The sequence below is a fragment of the Phacochoerus africanus genome, chromosome 8 (genome assembly GCF_016906955.1).
Source record: "Phacochoerus africanus isolate WHEZ1 chromosome 8, ROS_Pafr_v1, whole genome shotgun sequence".
Classification (NCBI taxonomy): domain Eukaryota; kingdom Metazoa; phylum Chordata; class Mammalia; order Artiodactyla; family Suidae; genus Phacochoerus; species Phacochoerus africanus.
This window is the reverse complement of record NC_062551.1, coordinates 12,297,456-12,310,464: the sequence shown is the minus strand read 5'-3', so window position 1 is coordinate 12,310,464 and position 13,009 is coordinate 12,297,456. Positions and strand designations below refer to the sequence as shown.

Below are 13,009 nucleotides of genomic sequence, written 5' to 3'. Positions count from 1 at the left end.
TGGCTATGGAGTAGGCCGGCAGCTGCATCTCTGATTGGACCCCTACCCTGGGAACTTCCATATGCCCTGGGTGCCGCCCTAACAAGACCAAAAAAGAAAAAAGCTGAAATGATGAAATTTGGTGTATATTGAATTAAAATATATATTAATAAAATTAATTCTACTTCTTCTGACTCAGAAAGGCTATCAGATCATCTAAAATCATCCATTCGGCTCACATTACATCTCTTTTGCATAGCACTGGATTAGAATGAAGTCAGGCCAGAACAGCCTTACAGTTTTCACATCGGCCACGAGGTGGCAACCTTATCCTGCAACTGAGGTTTTCAGACAGGCAGCTCGGAGGGATGGTTGGCAGAGGTGAAGGCAGGTCTTGCTAGTAAGTGAAAAGGTAACTAGCAGGTTTGTGCTTGCTACTCCTTTATTTTTGTCTTTTTAGGGCCGCACCCGCGGCATGTGGAGGTTCCCAGGCTAGGGGTCCAACCGGAGCTGTAGCCACTGGCCTCTGCCATAGCCACAGCAATGCGGAATCCGAGACACGTGTGCGACCTACACATGTGCGACCTACACCACAGCTCAGGGCAATGCCGGATCCTTAACCCACTGAGAGCGGGAATCGAACCCGCGTCTTCATGGATACTAGTCGTGTTCGTTAACAACTGAGCCACGACAGGAACTCCTTGCTACTCTATTTTTATACCGATCACATCCCACATTGATTTGCATGTAAATGGTTTTAATGTAGATACAAAAATATGTACTTTGCTCTCCAAGTTTGAGTGGTCCTCCCACCCCAAACCCACAGTGTTCCTTAAAATATCAGGCTTTAAATAATTTACATCATGCCCACTGGTCTGCCCAACGCTTCTCTCTTATTTTTTTCTTCCTTTCCCTTTTTTTTTTTGGCTTTTTTTCCATGTCCTTAGTAATTAAATTGTATGTGTATTTCAACATACTAAGACCCACCATCAGAACATATAAAATCCCCACCAGGAAGAGGGCGCTTTTAGGATGGATACTGAAAGGGAAACGCAGAAAGGAGGCCATTCCTTCCCAGATGCCCAGTTAGTATGACTACCAGCTGCCTCCTGCGAGCTCTAGAGGAAACTCAGGAGGGAAACACTGGGAGCTCCCGGTGGTGCAATGGGACTGGCACCATCTTGAGAGTGCTGGGACGCGGGTTCGATCCCCAGCCTGGCACAGTGGGTTAAGGGTCTGGTGTCGCCACAGCTTCAGCTTAGGCTGAGGCTGTGGCTCAGATTTGTATGATACAGGGCAGCCAAAAGTGAAAAAAATGAAAGAAAAAAAAAAAAGAGGGAAACACTGGAGATACGGAACCTGGGAGAGGATAAAGTAAACTGAGGTGACAGGTGTGTGCCCTAACTGATGGCAGAGGCTATAGGCCTGGCTGTGGGAGGATAAAATGGGAATGTAATTCTGTGTGCTTCTCCCCCATAGCCAGAGCTTTGCGGTGATGGATGCCTGCCCAGGCCTATTTACAGCAGCGAGTACAGGTGTGTCCTCGGGATAAAGGGTCATGCACAAATGTGGGGGTGAAGAGCCAAGGGGGACAGAAAGGCCATCTCCACAGCCCTCCCCTGTCTGCTCAAGGCCCATCTCCAGGGACTGCACAGGCTGGCAAGACTCCTGCCTTCCAGAGAGCTCCACAGATCAAACTGGCTCCAGGAATTAGGACCTGGGTTCTACCCCAGGATAAGATACAAAGACTCAGCTTCCTGAGACAGGGGGTTTACTGGGGTACCTGCAGCTGGAAAGGAGCAGGAACACCTCCCCTTGATGGGTGATGGGGACCACTGCGTCCCACGTCCCCCAGGCCACATAGGGAGACACGTGCAGAGGGTGATTCTGTACAGACGCTTTTATTAAGGCTTCTGGGGCTTGGGCTGGCAGGAGCCACAGGCTCAGTTGTTGGCCAGGATCTGCTGCACCCAGGGGATGAGCGCGGTGACACGGGCGTACACAGCTGGTGTGGAGGTGGAGCAGGTGTTGCTGCCCCAGGACACAATGCCCACCAGGGTCCAGGCTCCATTCTTCTGGCAGACCAGGGGGCCACCAGAGTCGCCCTGCAGGAGGAGAAAGGACTTGTGTCCCAGCCTGAACAGAGGGCTCCAGGGCCCTAGTGTGTCCTGACCTGGCAGAGTCCAGGGTGCAAGGACAAGGGGGTGCCCAGTGGCCGTCCATGAGACACCTCGATCTGCTTTAATGGAAGTCCCCTGGGAGTTCCTGTCATGCTCAGCAGAAACGAATTCTGCTACCATCCATGAGGATATGGGTTTGATCCCTGGCCTCACTCAGTGGGTTAAGGATCAAGCATTGCCATGAGCTGTGGTGTACGCCGGCGGCTGCAACTCTGATTCAACCCCTAGCCTAGGAACTTGCAAATACCATGAGTGTAGCCCCCCTACCAAAAAAAAAAAAAAAAAAAGGCAGGGAAAAAAAATACGGCAGCCCCAGCCCCGCCACCCCCTCCTGGGGACCTGGGGCAAGGGCTCATTCTCTCAGCCTGATACTGTCTGTAGAATGGGCCGAAGACATCCAGCTCACGGGCTCCGCGGGACATTACATACCCTGGGAGGCCCCACGCCAGCCTGGCCAGAGCCAGCCCTCCCCAGGGGCATCTGTTAGTGCTGGTCCAGGCCTCCACTGGAGGGGTGAGGGCAGAGGGTGAGGTTCCACGGATGGTGCCCAGAGAGCAGCGGGCCTCCTGGCCTGAAGGGAGGGGGGGGGATGCCAATTCAATGACCCTACCATGCAGGAGGAGACGCCGCTGGCGCCAGCACAGATCATCACGTCCGTGACCTTGCTGCCCCAGTAGGACTTGCAGTCGGCGCTGGACACGATGGGCAGGGCGGCCTGCTGCAGCTTGTCGGGGGTCTTGAGGGCTGGAGGGAAAGAGGACGCGGGCTCAGGGCCCCTCGTGCCAGCGGCCGCCTGAGCCCCGCCCTCCCCCTGCGTGGTCCTCCTGCTCCGTCCCCAGGAGCTCCGCACCTTCCCTGACACCTTCAAAGCGCCTGGGGCGGGGTCCCCTCCGGCTCCACCCCAGGCAGGGTGCCCGTGCTTCCAGCCCAGCCCAGCAATCCAGCCCTGCCTCCCAGCCCGCTGTGCCCCACCGTGTGAGGGCGGAGGGGCCGTGCCTTCCTGCCCAGCGAAGGGGATTGGAGGGCCTTCGGCCTGGGGCCACTGGAGGGGACCCGCGATGGAGCCTCCTGCTGCCCTTTCCTGGCAGCTCCTGTCCTGCGGGAGGTCCCGTGGGGGCGGGGGTGGAAGAACCTCAGGCGGAGCCAGGATGGGGGGGCGGGAGGGGAGACCCGCAGGCTCAGGCCTGGCCCTGACCTGGACCTTGGACTCGGGGCCCCGACTTCGGGGGCGCCGGCCGCACCCTCCCCTCCTCAGTCTGGAGGGACGTGGGCCGTCCACCTCCCTGCAGGTGAGAGAGGGCGATGAGGGCTGGTACTCGGGTGTGTCTTCAGAAACCGTCTGCGCACGGTTTATTCAACCTCATTGTAATTCATGTTTGGTGGGGTTTTAACTAAGGATTTTAAATTAAGAAATGGAAAGATTGATGGCTGTATAGAAATTAGACCAAAGCTTTTTTTTTTTTTTGCCTTTTCTAGGGCCGCTCTGGCGCCATGTGGAGGTTCCCAGGCTAGGGGTCTAATCGGAGCTGTAGCCACCGGCCTAAGCCAGAGCCACAGCAACGGAGGATCGAGCGGCGTCTGTGACCTATACCACAGCTCACGGCAATGCTGGATCCTTAACCCACTGAGCAAGGCTAGGGATCGAACCTGCAACCTCATGGTTCCTAGTCAGATTCGTTAACCACTGCGCCACAACGGGAACTCCAGACCAAGACACTTTAAAAGAGCCATATGCGTGTCCCCCCCCCCCCCTCCCTCCCCCCCGCCAAGACTCCTGCGCTCGGGCATTCCCAGCCCGCCCCGGCCGCTCACCGTTGTGCTTGGTCTTGCCCCAGCCGGTGGTGGCGCACAGCGTCCCGGCGGGGAAGTTGTCGGAGGCGCTGGGCAGGCACACGGCGGACACGGTCCGGGAGAAGCGCGCGGGTGTGGCCAGCTTCAGCAGGGTGATATCGTTGCGCACGGTGAGCAGGCTGAAATTGGGGTTCTTGAAAACCTACGGGTGGCGTCCAGAAGGACGAGGTGAGATCCTGGGGTACATCCGTGGAGACAAATTCCTTCCTGGCAGCCCACCCAGAGGACACGGGCTCGAGGCGCCTGGAGTGAGAATGCTAAAGCCGGGCCGTGTCACTGGGCTCCGGTCTCTCAAGGGAGGGGAGGCTCGTCTCCCCTCTGTCCCGGCCCCCAGCCCCGCGGCTGACCCCCCTGCCAGGCCGAGCGGGCTGGGCGTGCGAACCTTGGCGATCTTCAGGACCTGGATGTCCTCCGCGTTTGAGGCCTGGTCATACTCCCCAGCCACCACCACGTCGGAGGTTCTGGGGGAATCACGGGGGGTGGGGGGTTAAGGACCGAGCCTGGGCCCTGCTCCCCTCCCCCACCCCAGAATGGAGCCCAAGCAGAACCCGGCGCCCCGCCCTCACTTGACCCCGCAGTGGGCAGCGGTGACGACCCAGTCCTCGCTGATGAGGGACCCCCCGCAGAAGTGGAAGCCGGTGCGGTCCTGGAGGAAGATGGGGGAGGGTCAGCGCCGGCCAGACACCAGCAACACTGACCCGGCAGAGCCCCCGGCCCGACGATGCCCGCGCCCCCCTCCCCCGCCCCGCCCCGCTCACCTGCAGGGACACCTGCCAGGGCCAGGAGCCGGGGACAGCGTTCTCCCCATTGACGATCCTGGACAGGCCGCTCAGCACCGGCCGGATGGCGGGGACCCCGCAGCCTGAGGGCGGGCGTCGGGGAGATGGAGGAGGGCTGAGGCCCAGAGCCCGTCTGCAGAAATCCTGGGTTCTGTACGCGCCTCATCCCCACCCCCGCGCAGCTCGGAGCCCGCGGCCACACTCCCCCCCACCTCCAAAAATCTTCTCCTGGCACCGCCCTCCCGTGGCCCCCGGCATCCCCCCCCCCCCCCCCCCCCCCCCCCCCCCCCCCCCCCCGCCACCACCACAGCACAGCCTCTTGACTTCAGCCGTCCTCCCAGGGATTCAGAGAGAAGGGGCTGACCTCACTCCCACCGGGGCCACCTGCTGAAGGAGCAGAAAGCAGGCTGAGAAACCAGACGGTCCTGCCTGGAATCCTGGGCCCAGCCTGCCTTGCTGTGAGGTCTCAGATTCAGTCACTGACTCCCTGATGCTCACAGAGGAGCAAACACTCTAATCTCACAAGTCAAACCTCACCCATTAGGCTGGTGGGCCCGGAGGGTATGGAATTAAAATTCGATAAACTCAGGAGTTCCCCTTGTGGCTCAGCAGGTTAAGAACCCAAGTAGTATCCATGAGGGTGGAAGTTGAATCCCTAGCCTCGCTCCTTGGGCTAAGGATCCAGTGTTGCCGTGAGCTGCAGCATAGGTTGCAGATGTGGCTTGGATCCCACGTGGCTGTGGCTGTGGTTGTGGTGTAGACCGGCAGCTGCAGCTCCAATTCAACCCCTGGCCTGGGAACTTCCTTATACCGTGGGTGCAGTCCTAAAATAATTAGTGGATTAAGGATCCGGTGTTGTTGTGCACTGTGGTGTAGATAGAAGACCCCACTTGGATCCCACGCTGGTGTGGCTGTGGTGTAGGCTGGCAGCTACAGCTCCAATTTGACCCCTAGCCTGGGAACATCCATATGCCATGGGTGCAGGCCTTAAAAAAAAAAAAAAAACAACAACAACTGTGGGTGGAAAAAGGCAGAAGGCAGGTCATAAACCTGATGTAGCAAATAGTACCGTTCCTGTCAATTTTTACCAATGTTACACCGTGTTTATGGATTTATGAATATGTAGGACATTTGTGAAAACCCGCCCAGAAGTGATACACAGCGCTATCAGCATAGGGATCACCCTTGGAGGAGCGGAGTGGAGTCTTCGGCTGAATCTGTCTTAGAGTTTTTGCTTTTGTTTTTGCTTTTTGCTTTGCAGCACCACACCCTCAGCATATGGAGGTTCCCAGGCTAGGGGTCGAATCGGAGCTACAGCTGCCGGCCTACACCACAGCCACAGCAACTCAGGATCTGAGCCGTGTCTGTGACCTATACCACAGCTCACGGCAATGCCGGATCCTTAACCCACTGATGGAGGCCAGGGATTGACCCTGCGTCCTCATGGATGCTAGTCAGATTTGTTTCCACTGAGCCATGCTGGGAACACCTGTTTCAGGGTTTAAAAAGAAATACCTGAAGCAAATCGGGGAAAAAGATAACATTTGCTAAAGCCCACTGGAAGTACATGGGTGTACAGGATTTTCAGTATTTTGTACTATTTCTTTTTCTCCTTCCCGTCTTCTTCTTTTTTGCCTTTTAGGGCCACACCCATGGCATGTGGAAGTTCCCAGGCCTGCAGTAGAATCGGAGCTGTAGCTGCCAGATCCGAGCCACATCTGTGACCTATAGCACAGCTCACAGCAACACCGGATCCTTAACCCAGTAAGCAGTGCCAGGGATCGAACCCGAGTCCTCATGGATGCTAGTCAGGTTCGTTAATGCTGAACCCCATCGGGAACTCCTATTTCTTTCGTTAATAGAAAATAAAATGTTTAGCAGGTGCCCAGCACAGGGAGTAAAAACCTCAGGTGGAAAAGCCGTGGGAAGTTCCTTGCGACCACACCCACTCTGCCCACAGCTCCCGACTCGAGCCACTACTGGGACCTCAGACAGGCCTTTTCCATCCTCCTGGTGCTGAGTGTCAGGGCTCAGAAAGGTCCAGAAAGACCCTTCTCCTCCCTGCAGGCTCGCCTGGCTGTCAGGGTGTGAGGCCCAAGGTGCAAGGAAGAGGGCTCTGATCACCCTGCTGGCCAGGCCCTGGGCTCCCTCCCAACAGAGCCCTCACCCCCAATGGGGCCTGATGGTGGGGCCCCAGGGAGCTCAGGGACCTCCTCCTCAGCCCCTCTTCCCAGGCCCAGCTGGCCCCCCAGCCCTGACACTCACTGAAGGTGGTGCCCACGAGGGCGAAGCAGGAGAGGATCCAGAGAAAGGCCATGCTGGGTGGTCAGAGAGATGCTGGACACAGGCCCAGGGCTCCTTTTATATCCTCCGCACCCCTAGGCGCTGCCCAGCACCCCCCCCCCCCCGCCCCCGCCCAGCCAGAGAGGCCTGAGAGCTGCCCTCCTGTTCTCCAGGGACCTTGGGCGATAAGGGAGGGGACCAAGCCCCGCTCAAAGCCTGAGCTGGCTCTCAGCCTGCAACATCCCAGCCCCTGGGAAAAGGGCAGCTGCCCTGGCCCAGTGTCACCCAGGACCTGCAGCAACACCTGGCATCCCCAGGGCGCAGTGGGCCAGGCCAGAAAGACAGAAAAGACAAGACAGAAAAGAAAAAAGAAAGGAACAGAACAGATGTGGGTGAGACGCCAGGCGATGTGTTGGCCACAAGTAGGGGTCAGATGAGTCCACACCACGGGCACGAGTTCCTCCTCGCCCCTGGGCCATGGGCTGATCTGGGCCCTGGGAAACCCACAGTTGCAGAGCACATGACACCCCTGTGCTGGCAGGGCTGAGACCCTGGGGAGAGACCCCAACAAACGAGAAAAGCATGCCGTAGGTCCTGGAAACCAGGAGAGGGTCTGGGAAGCACTGCTGCTGTGGGCAGTCCAGCCTGGGCCTCACTCATGTGCCGGTTTGAGAAGGAAAATGTGCTGGATGAACAGAGTCTTGGTCCAAGGCTGTCGGGGCTCTGCTGCCAAGGCCACGGTCATCCAGGGAGAAGCTGGTCAGAGCACGCAGGGCAGGGTCGCTGGTCTTCATTTGGACTTGATCAGCTTTGACGTTTTGTCCCCGAGGTGTAAATTTCATTTTGCTTTAGAGCTGTAGGTTCTATGCAGGGCAGGTGTTCAAAACATATAACCACAGTCGAGCTCTGACCAGCGGGGCCAGGGCCTGTGACAGGGACAGGGTCCCAGAGGCCCTCAGCCCTGTCCGTAGGGAAGGGTGGAGGCAGCCCCACTGGGGGTGGACAGACAGGGTGGGGCCAGCGGCTGTTTGGTAACTGGGTCTGAGGCTTTTTGATATTTTAACAGGCTGGTGGTCCCCAGGAGTGTCGCGGCTGGGTGTCCGCGTGGCTCTGAGCACAAGGGATCCACAGTGAATTCCAGGCATGGGTAATTGTTTTTCTTTCATTCACTGAAGCAGGTAGCTTAAAAGAGGCCTTTTTATTTTATTTTATTTTATTTATTTATTTATTTGCTTTTTAGGGCTACACTCACGGCATATGGAGGTTCCTAGGCTAGGGGTCCAGCAGAGCTACAGCTGCCGGCCTACACCACAGCCACAGCCACGCAGGATCTGAGCCACGTCTGCCACCTACACCACAGTTCACAGCAATGCCAGATCGAGGCCAGGGATTGAACCTGCCACCTCACAGTTCCTAGTCGGATTCGTTTCCACTGTGCCATGACAGGAACTCCGAAAGAGGCCTTTTTACATATTAGACATAGGTTTTTATCTCTACGCACACCTGTGCATATGGGAAAAAATATAAGCAAGGTAAATGTTTTTAAAAACTCAGTCACACTTAGAATCTGATTCCTCTAAGGCCCCTTTGTCTGAAAGTCATTTCTGCTCATGTTTTTTCCACCCACACTGTCTTCTTTGCCACCAATGGCATCGGTGAAGCAGCAGCATTTCTTTCTTTCTTTCTTTCTTTCCTTTTTTTTTTTTTGTCTTTTTGCCATTTCTAGGGCCACTCCCGCAGCATATGGAGCTTCCCAGGCTAGGGGTCGAATCGGAGCTGTAGCCGCCGGCCTACACCAGAGCCACAGCAACACGGGATCCGAGTCGCATCTGTGACCTACACCACAGCTCACGGCAATGCTGGATCCTTAACCCACTGAGCAAGGGCAGGGATCGAACCCACAACCTCATGGTTCCCAGTCGGATTCGTTAACCACTAAGCCATGACGGAAACTCCAAGCAGCATTTCTTAAAAGAGAATAGCATGGTGGTATCTGGGATGTTCTTCCGAATCTCCAGTGTCTAATCTGTATGGCCCTGACCTTACAAGAAGGGGTCTCCAGATGCTCAGACAGTGATCAGACTCCTTCCTTCTTCATGTGTCCCCATGTGGTTTGTGGTTTGAAACATAGAGAGGCAGGGCCTGCCCAGCAATGCCATGAGGAATAATGACCAGGTTTGTATGGGCACCACTGCCAGTGATTCTAAGCGGCCATCAAGTGTAAGACAATTCTGATTTTCAGAGACACTGAAATGTGAAAATACTCTGTCTTAGGAGTTCCATTTATGGCTCAGTGGTTAACAAACCTGACTAAGCATCCATGAGGATGCTGGTTTGATCCCTGGCCTCGCTCAGTAGGTTAAAGATCCGGCATTGCCGTGAGCTGTGGCGTAGGTCGCAGATGTGGCTCGGGTCTCGAGTTGCTTTGGCTCCTGGCATAGACCTGTGGCTGCAGCTCCGATTGGACCCCTAGCCTGGGAACCTCCATCTGCCATGGTGCAGCCCTAAAAAGAAAAAAAAAAAATCTGCCTTATAAATGATCACATATTTGATTAGGCACGTGTCGGGGGACCAAAGGAGTGAGGGAGCAGGTACCATTCTCTCCAGCCCCCAGCATCAGGCTCCCTGGCTGTTTGGGGGTTGCCCACCTTGTAGGTTCTGAGCTTGGTGTGGAGCTTGTACCTGGTTTTCCAGTTCACCATCCTGACAACACTGTCAGGCTGTTATGAAATTCACTCTCATCAATGAATTTGGCAGAATTGAAGGGTACAAAATTAATACACAGAAATCAATTGCATTTCTATATACTAACAGTGAAAGATTAGAAAGAGAAATCAGAGAAGACAGCCCATTAACCAGTGCATCAAAAAGAATAAAATACCTAGGAATAAACCTACCTAAAGGGACAAAAGAACAGTACTCTGAAAACTATAAGATGCCAATGAAAGAAATCAAAGGTGACACAAACATATGGAAAGATAAACCATGCTCTTGGACTGGAAGAATCAATATTGTCAAAATGACTGTACTCCCCAAGGCAATCTACAGATACAATGCAATCCCTATCAAATTACCAAGGACATTCTTCACAGAACTAGAACAGAATATTTTAAAATTTGTATGGAAATACAAAAGACCCTGAATAGCCAAAGCAATATTGAAAAAGAAAAATGGAAATGGAGGAATCAGGCTCCCTGACTTCAGACAATACACAAAGCTACACTTATCAAAACAATACGGTACTGGCACACAAAAAAAGAAATGTAGATCAATGGAACAGGATAGAAAGCCCAGAAATAAACCTAAGCACCTATGGTCAATGGATCTATGACAAAGGAGGCAAGAACATACAGTGGAAGAAAAATAGTCTCTTCAGTACGTGGTGCTGCTGGGAAACTGGACAGCTACATGTAAAAGAATGAAACTAGAACACTCCTAATGCCATACACAAAAATAAATTCAAAATGGATTAAAGACCTAAATATAAGACCACATACTATAAAACTCTTAGAGGAAAATATAGGCCAAACACTCTTTTTGACATTAACAACAGCAACATTTGTTTGTTCCACCTCCTAGAAAGTCAATAAAAACAAAAATAGGGAGTTTCCGCTGTGGCTCATTGGTAATGAACACAACTTATATCTCCTTGGTCAGAGTTGTGTCTCAAGGCCACTCCTAGCTGCAAGGGAGTCAGAAAAGAAATTTTTTTTTTTTGTCTTTTGTCCTTTTAGGGCTGCACCTGCAGCATACGGAGGTTCCCAGGCTAGAGGTCTAATTGGAGCTGTTGCTGCTGGCCTACACCACAGCCACAGCAATGCCAGATCTGAGCCATGTCTGAAACCTACACCACAGCTCACGGCAATGCCAGATCCTTAACCCACTGAGTGAGACGAGGGATCAAACCCATAACCTCATGGTTCCTAGTCAGATTTGTTTCTGCTGCATCACTATGGGATAGGGAAGAGAAACAGCCAGCTGCAGTGATAGGAAATGGGCATCTAAGCAAACAGCACTGAGGACATCTGCTGAGGGCCAAGGAGCTTACCTCCCCATGCCCTAGGCTCATTGCCAGCCAAAGATGACAGGGGTTACCCTCCATGAGTGGAGATTTGGTTTCAGACTCTTGGCAGAATAAAGGATCAAAATAAACATTTCCTTCTCTAATAGAAAAATAAAGATCATTGCAGCACTATTTGCAATAGCCAAGACATGGAAACAACCTCGATGTCCACTGACAGAGGAGTGGATCAAGAAGATGTGGTACATATACACAAAGGAATATTACTCAGCCATTAAAAAGAATGAAATACTGGCATTTTTAGCCACATGGAGGGACCTAGAAATTATCATGCTAAGTGAAGTCAGCCATACAATGATACACCAACATCAAATGCTTTCACTGACATGTGGAATCTGAAAAAAGGACAGACTGAACTTTTTTGTAGAACAGATGCTGACTCACAGACATTGAAAAACTTATGGTCTCGGAGAAGACAGTTTGGGGGGTGGGGGGATGTGCCTGGGCTGTGGGATGGAAATCCTGTGAAATTGGATTGTTATGATCATTATACAACTACAGATGTGATAAATTCACTTGAGTAATAATAAAAAAGAAAAAGAAAGAAAGCTACATTTTTTTGTCTGCCTGTGTTTAGGGTTGACAATCACTTCATCATTACAAGGGGCAAAAAGGGAGTGAAGTGGGGGAAAGGTAACAGCCCAAACGCTGCTGAAGACGAATGGGTATATAAAGGGTGGTATAATTTTTTTTTAACCTTTATTTTTTGTCTTCTTAGGGCTGCACCCATAGCATATGTAGGTTCCTGGGCTAGGGGTCCGATTGGAGCTGTAGCCGCCAGCCTACACCACAGCCACAGCAACACTAGATCTGAGACACGTCTGCGTCCTACACCACAGCTCACGGCAACACCAGATCCTTAACCCACTGAGTGAGGCCAGGGATCGAACCCGTGCCCTCATGGATGCTAGCCACGAAAGGAACTCCAAGGGTGGTATAATTATGAAGTGAAACAGTGCCCAGCAATAAAAAGGAGCACACTTACTTATACGCGCAAGAACACAACTGAATTGCAAAACCCTTTGGTGGCGTGAAAGAATCCAGACACAAAGACAGTTATGGTTCCACTGGCATAAATTTCTAGAACAGGTGAAACCAATGGTGAAAGAAATCAGGACAGTGGCTGCAGCTGCTGCAGAGGAGGTGGAGTTGGAGAAAGGCACGAAAAAATTCTCTGGAGTGATTTTATTTTACATTTTGTTGTGGCGTTTGACACAATGATACATATACGAGTCAAAATTCATCTTTTTGTACACTTTTCAGCATGTGTAAATTATACTTCAATATATCGTGGTTTGGAATTTGACCCCTCTCAGGGGCATCAATTCGAAAGGAGTAGCTCCGGTTTTTTTTGTTTGTTTTTTGTCTTTTGTCTTTATAGGGCCGCACCCTCGGCATGTGGAGGTTCCCAGGCTAGGGGTCTAATCGCAGCTGTAGCCACTGGCCTACACCACAGCCACAGGTCTATGGCCTATACCACAGCTCACGGCAACGCTGGATCCTTAACCCATTGAGCGAAGCCAGGGATCGAACCCACGACCCTTTGGTTCCTAGTCGGATTCATTTCCGCTGCGCCACGACAGGAACTCCCAGGAGTAACTTCTTCAATGAAGCAGACTGACTTCTGAGCTCTGGCCTGAGGAAGATGTCACAGTCTTAAGAGTTGCGAGTCCTGAAGGGACGCATGCGCAATGCCCTGAAACACGCCACAACACCTGGATGCCGGGCAGGACCTGAAATCCAGGCACAACCCCCACCTGAGGCCAGATCCCAGAAGCTGGCTGGGTAAAGATCAGGTCAGGGCCTCTTGCTCCCAACAAAGCTCTTCTCCCAAACCCAGGCTGCCTGAGAGAGAG

At 53.1% G+C, this 13,009-nt stretch overlaps 1 protein-coding gene across 1 annotated transcript; it reads right to left on the bottom strand.

Annotated features, from left to right (window-relative positions):
- Positions 1-1,867: 1,867 nt before the first annotated feature.
- CTRB2 (chymotrypsinogen B2) lies at positions 1,868-7,106 on the bottom strand. Its single transcript, XM_047791016.1, has 7 exons — positions 7,055-7,106; positions 4,769-4,872; positions 4,577-4,656; positions 4,393-4,471; positions 3,972-4,152; positions 2,770-2,903; positions 1,868-2,084 (listed from the first exon to the last, which is right to left on the bottom strand). Exons 1-7 carry the CDS (start codon positions 7,104-7,106, stop codon positions 1,923-1,925), a joined length of 792 nt encoding a protein of 263 aa, XP_047646972.1. The 3' UTR covers positions 1,868-1,922.
- Positions 7,107-13,009: the final 5,903 nt, after the last annotated feature.

Bases quoted from the DNA above. Each gene is read 5' to 3' on its own strand.
- CTRB2 (XM_047791016.1), bottom strand. From the start codon at position 7,106: ATGGCCTTTCTCTGGATCCTCTCCTGCTTCGCCCTCGTGGGCACCACC. The intron at 4,657-4,768 runs GTGAGCGGGGCG...ATCTTCCTCCAG, and splicing joins CCTGGCAGGTGTCCCTGCAG to GACCGCACCGGCTTCCACTT. The intron at 2,904-3,971 runs GTGAGCGGCCGG...CTTTCCCTCCAG, and splicing joins GGGCAAGACCAAGCACAACG to CCCTCAAGACCCCCGACAAG.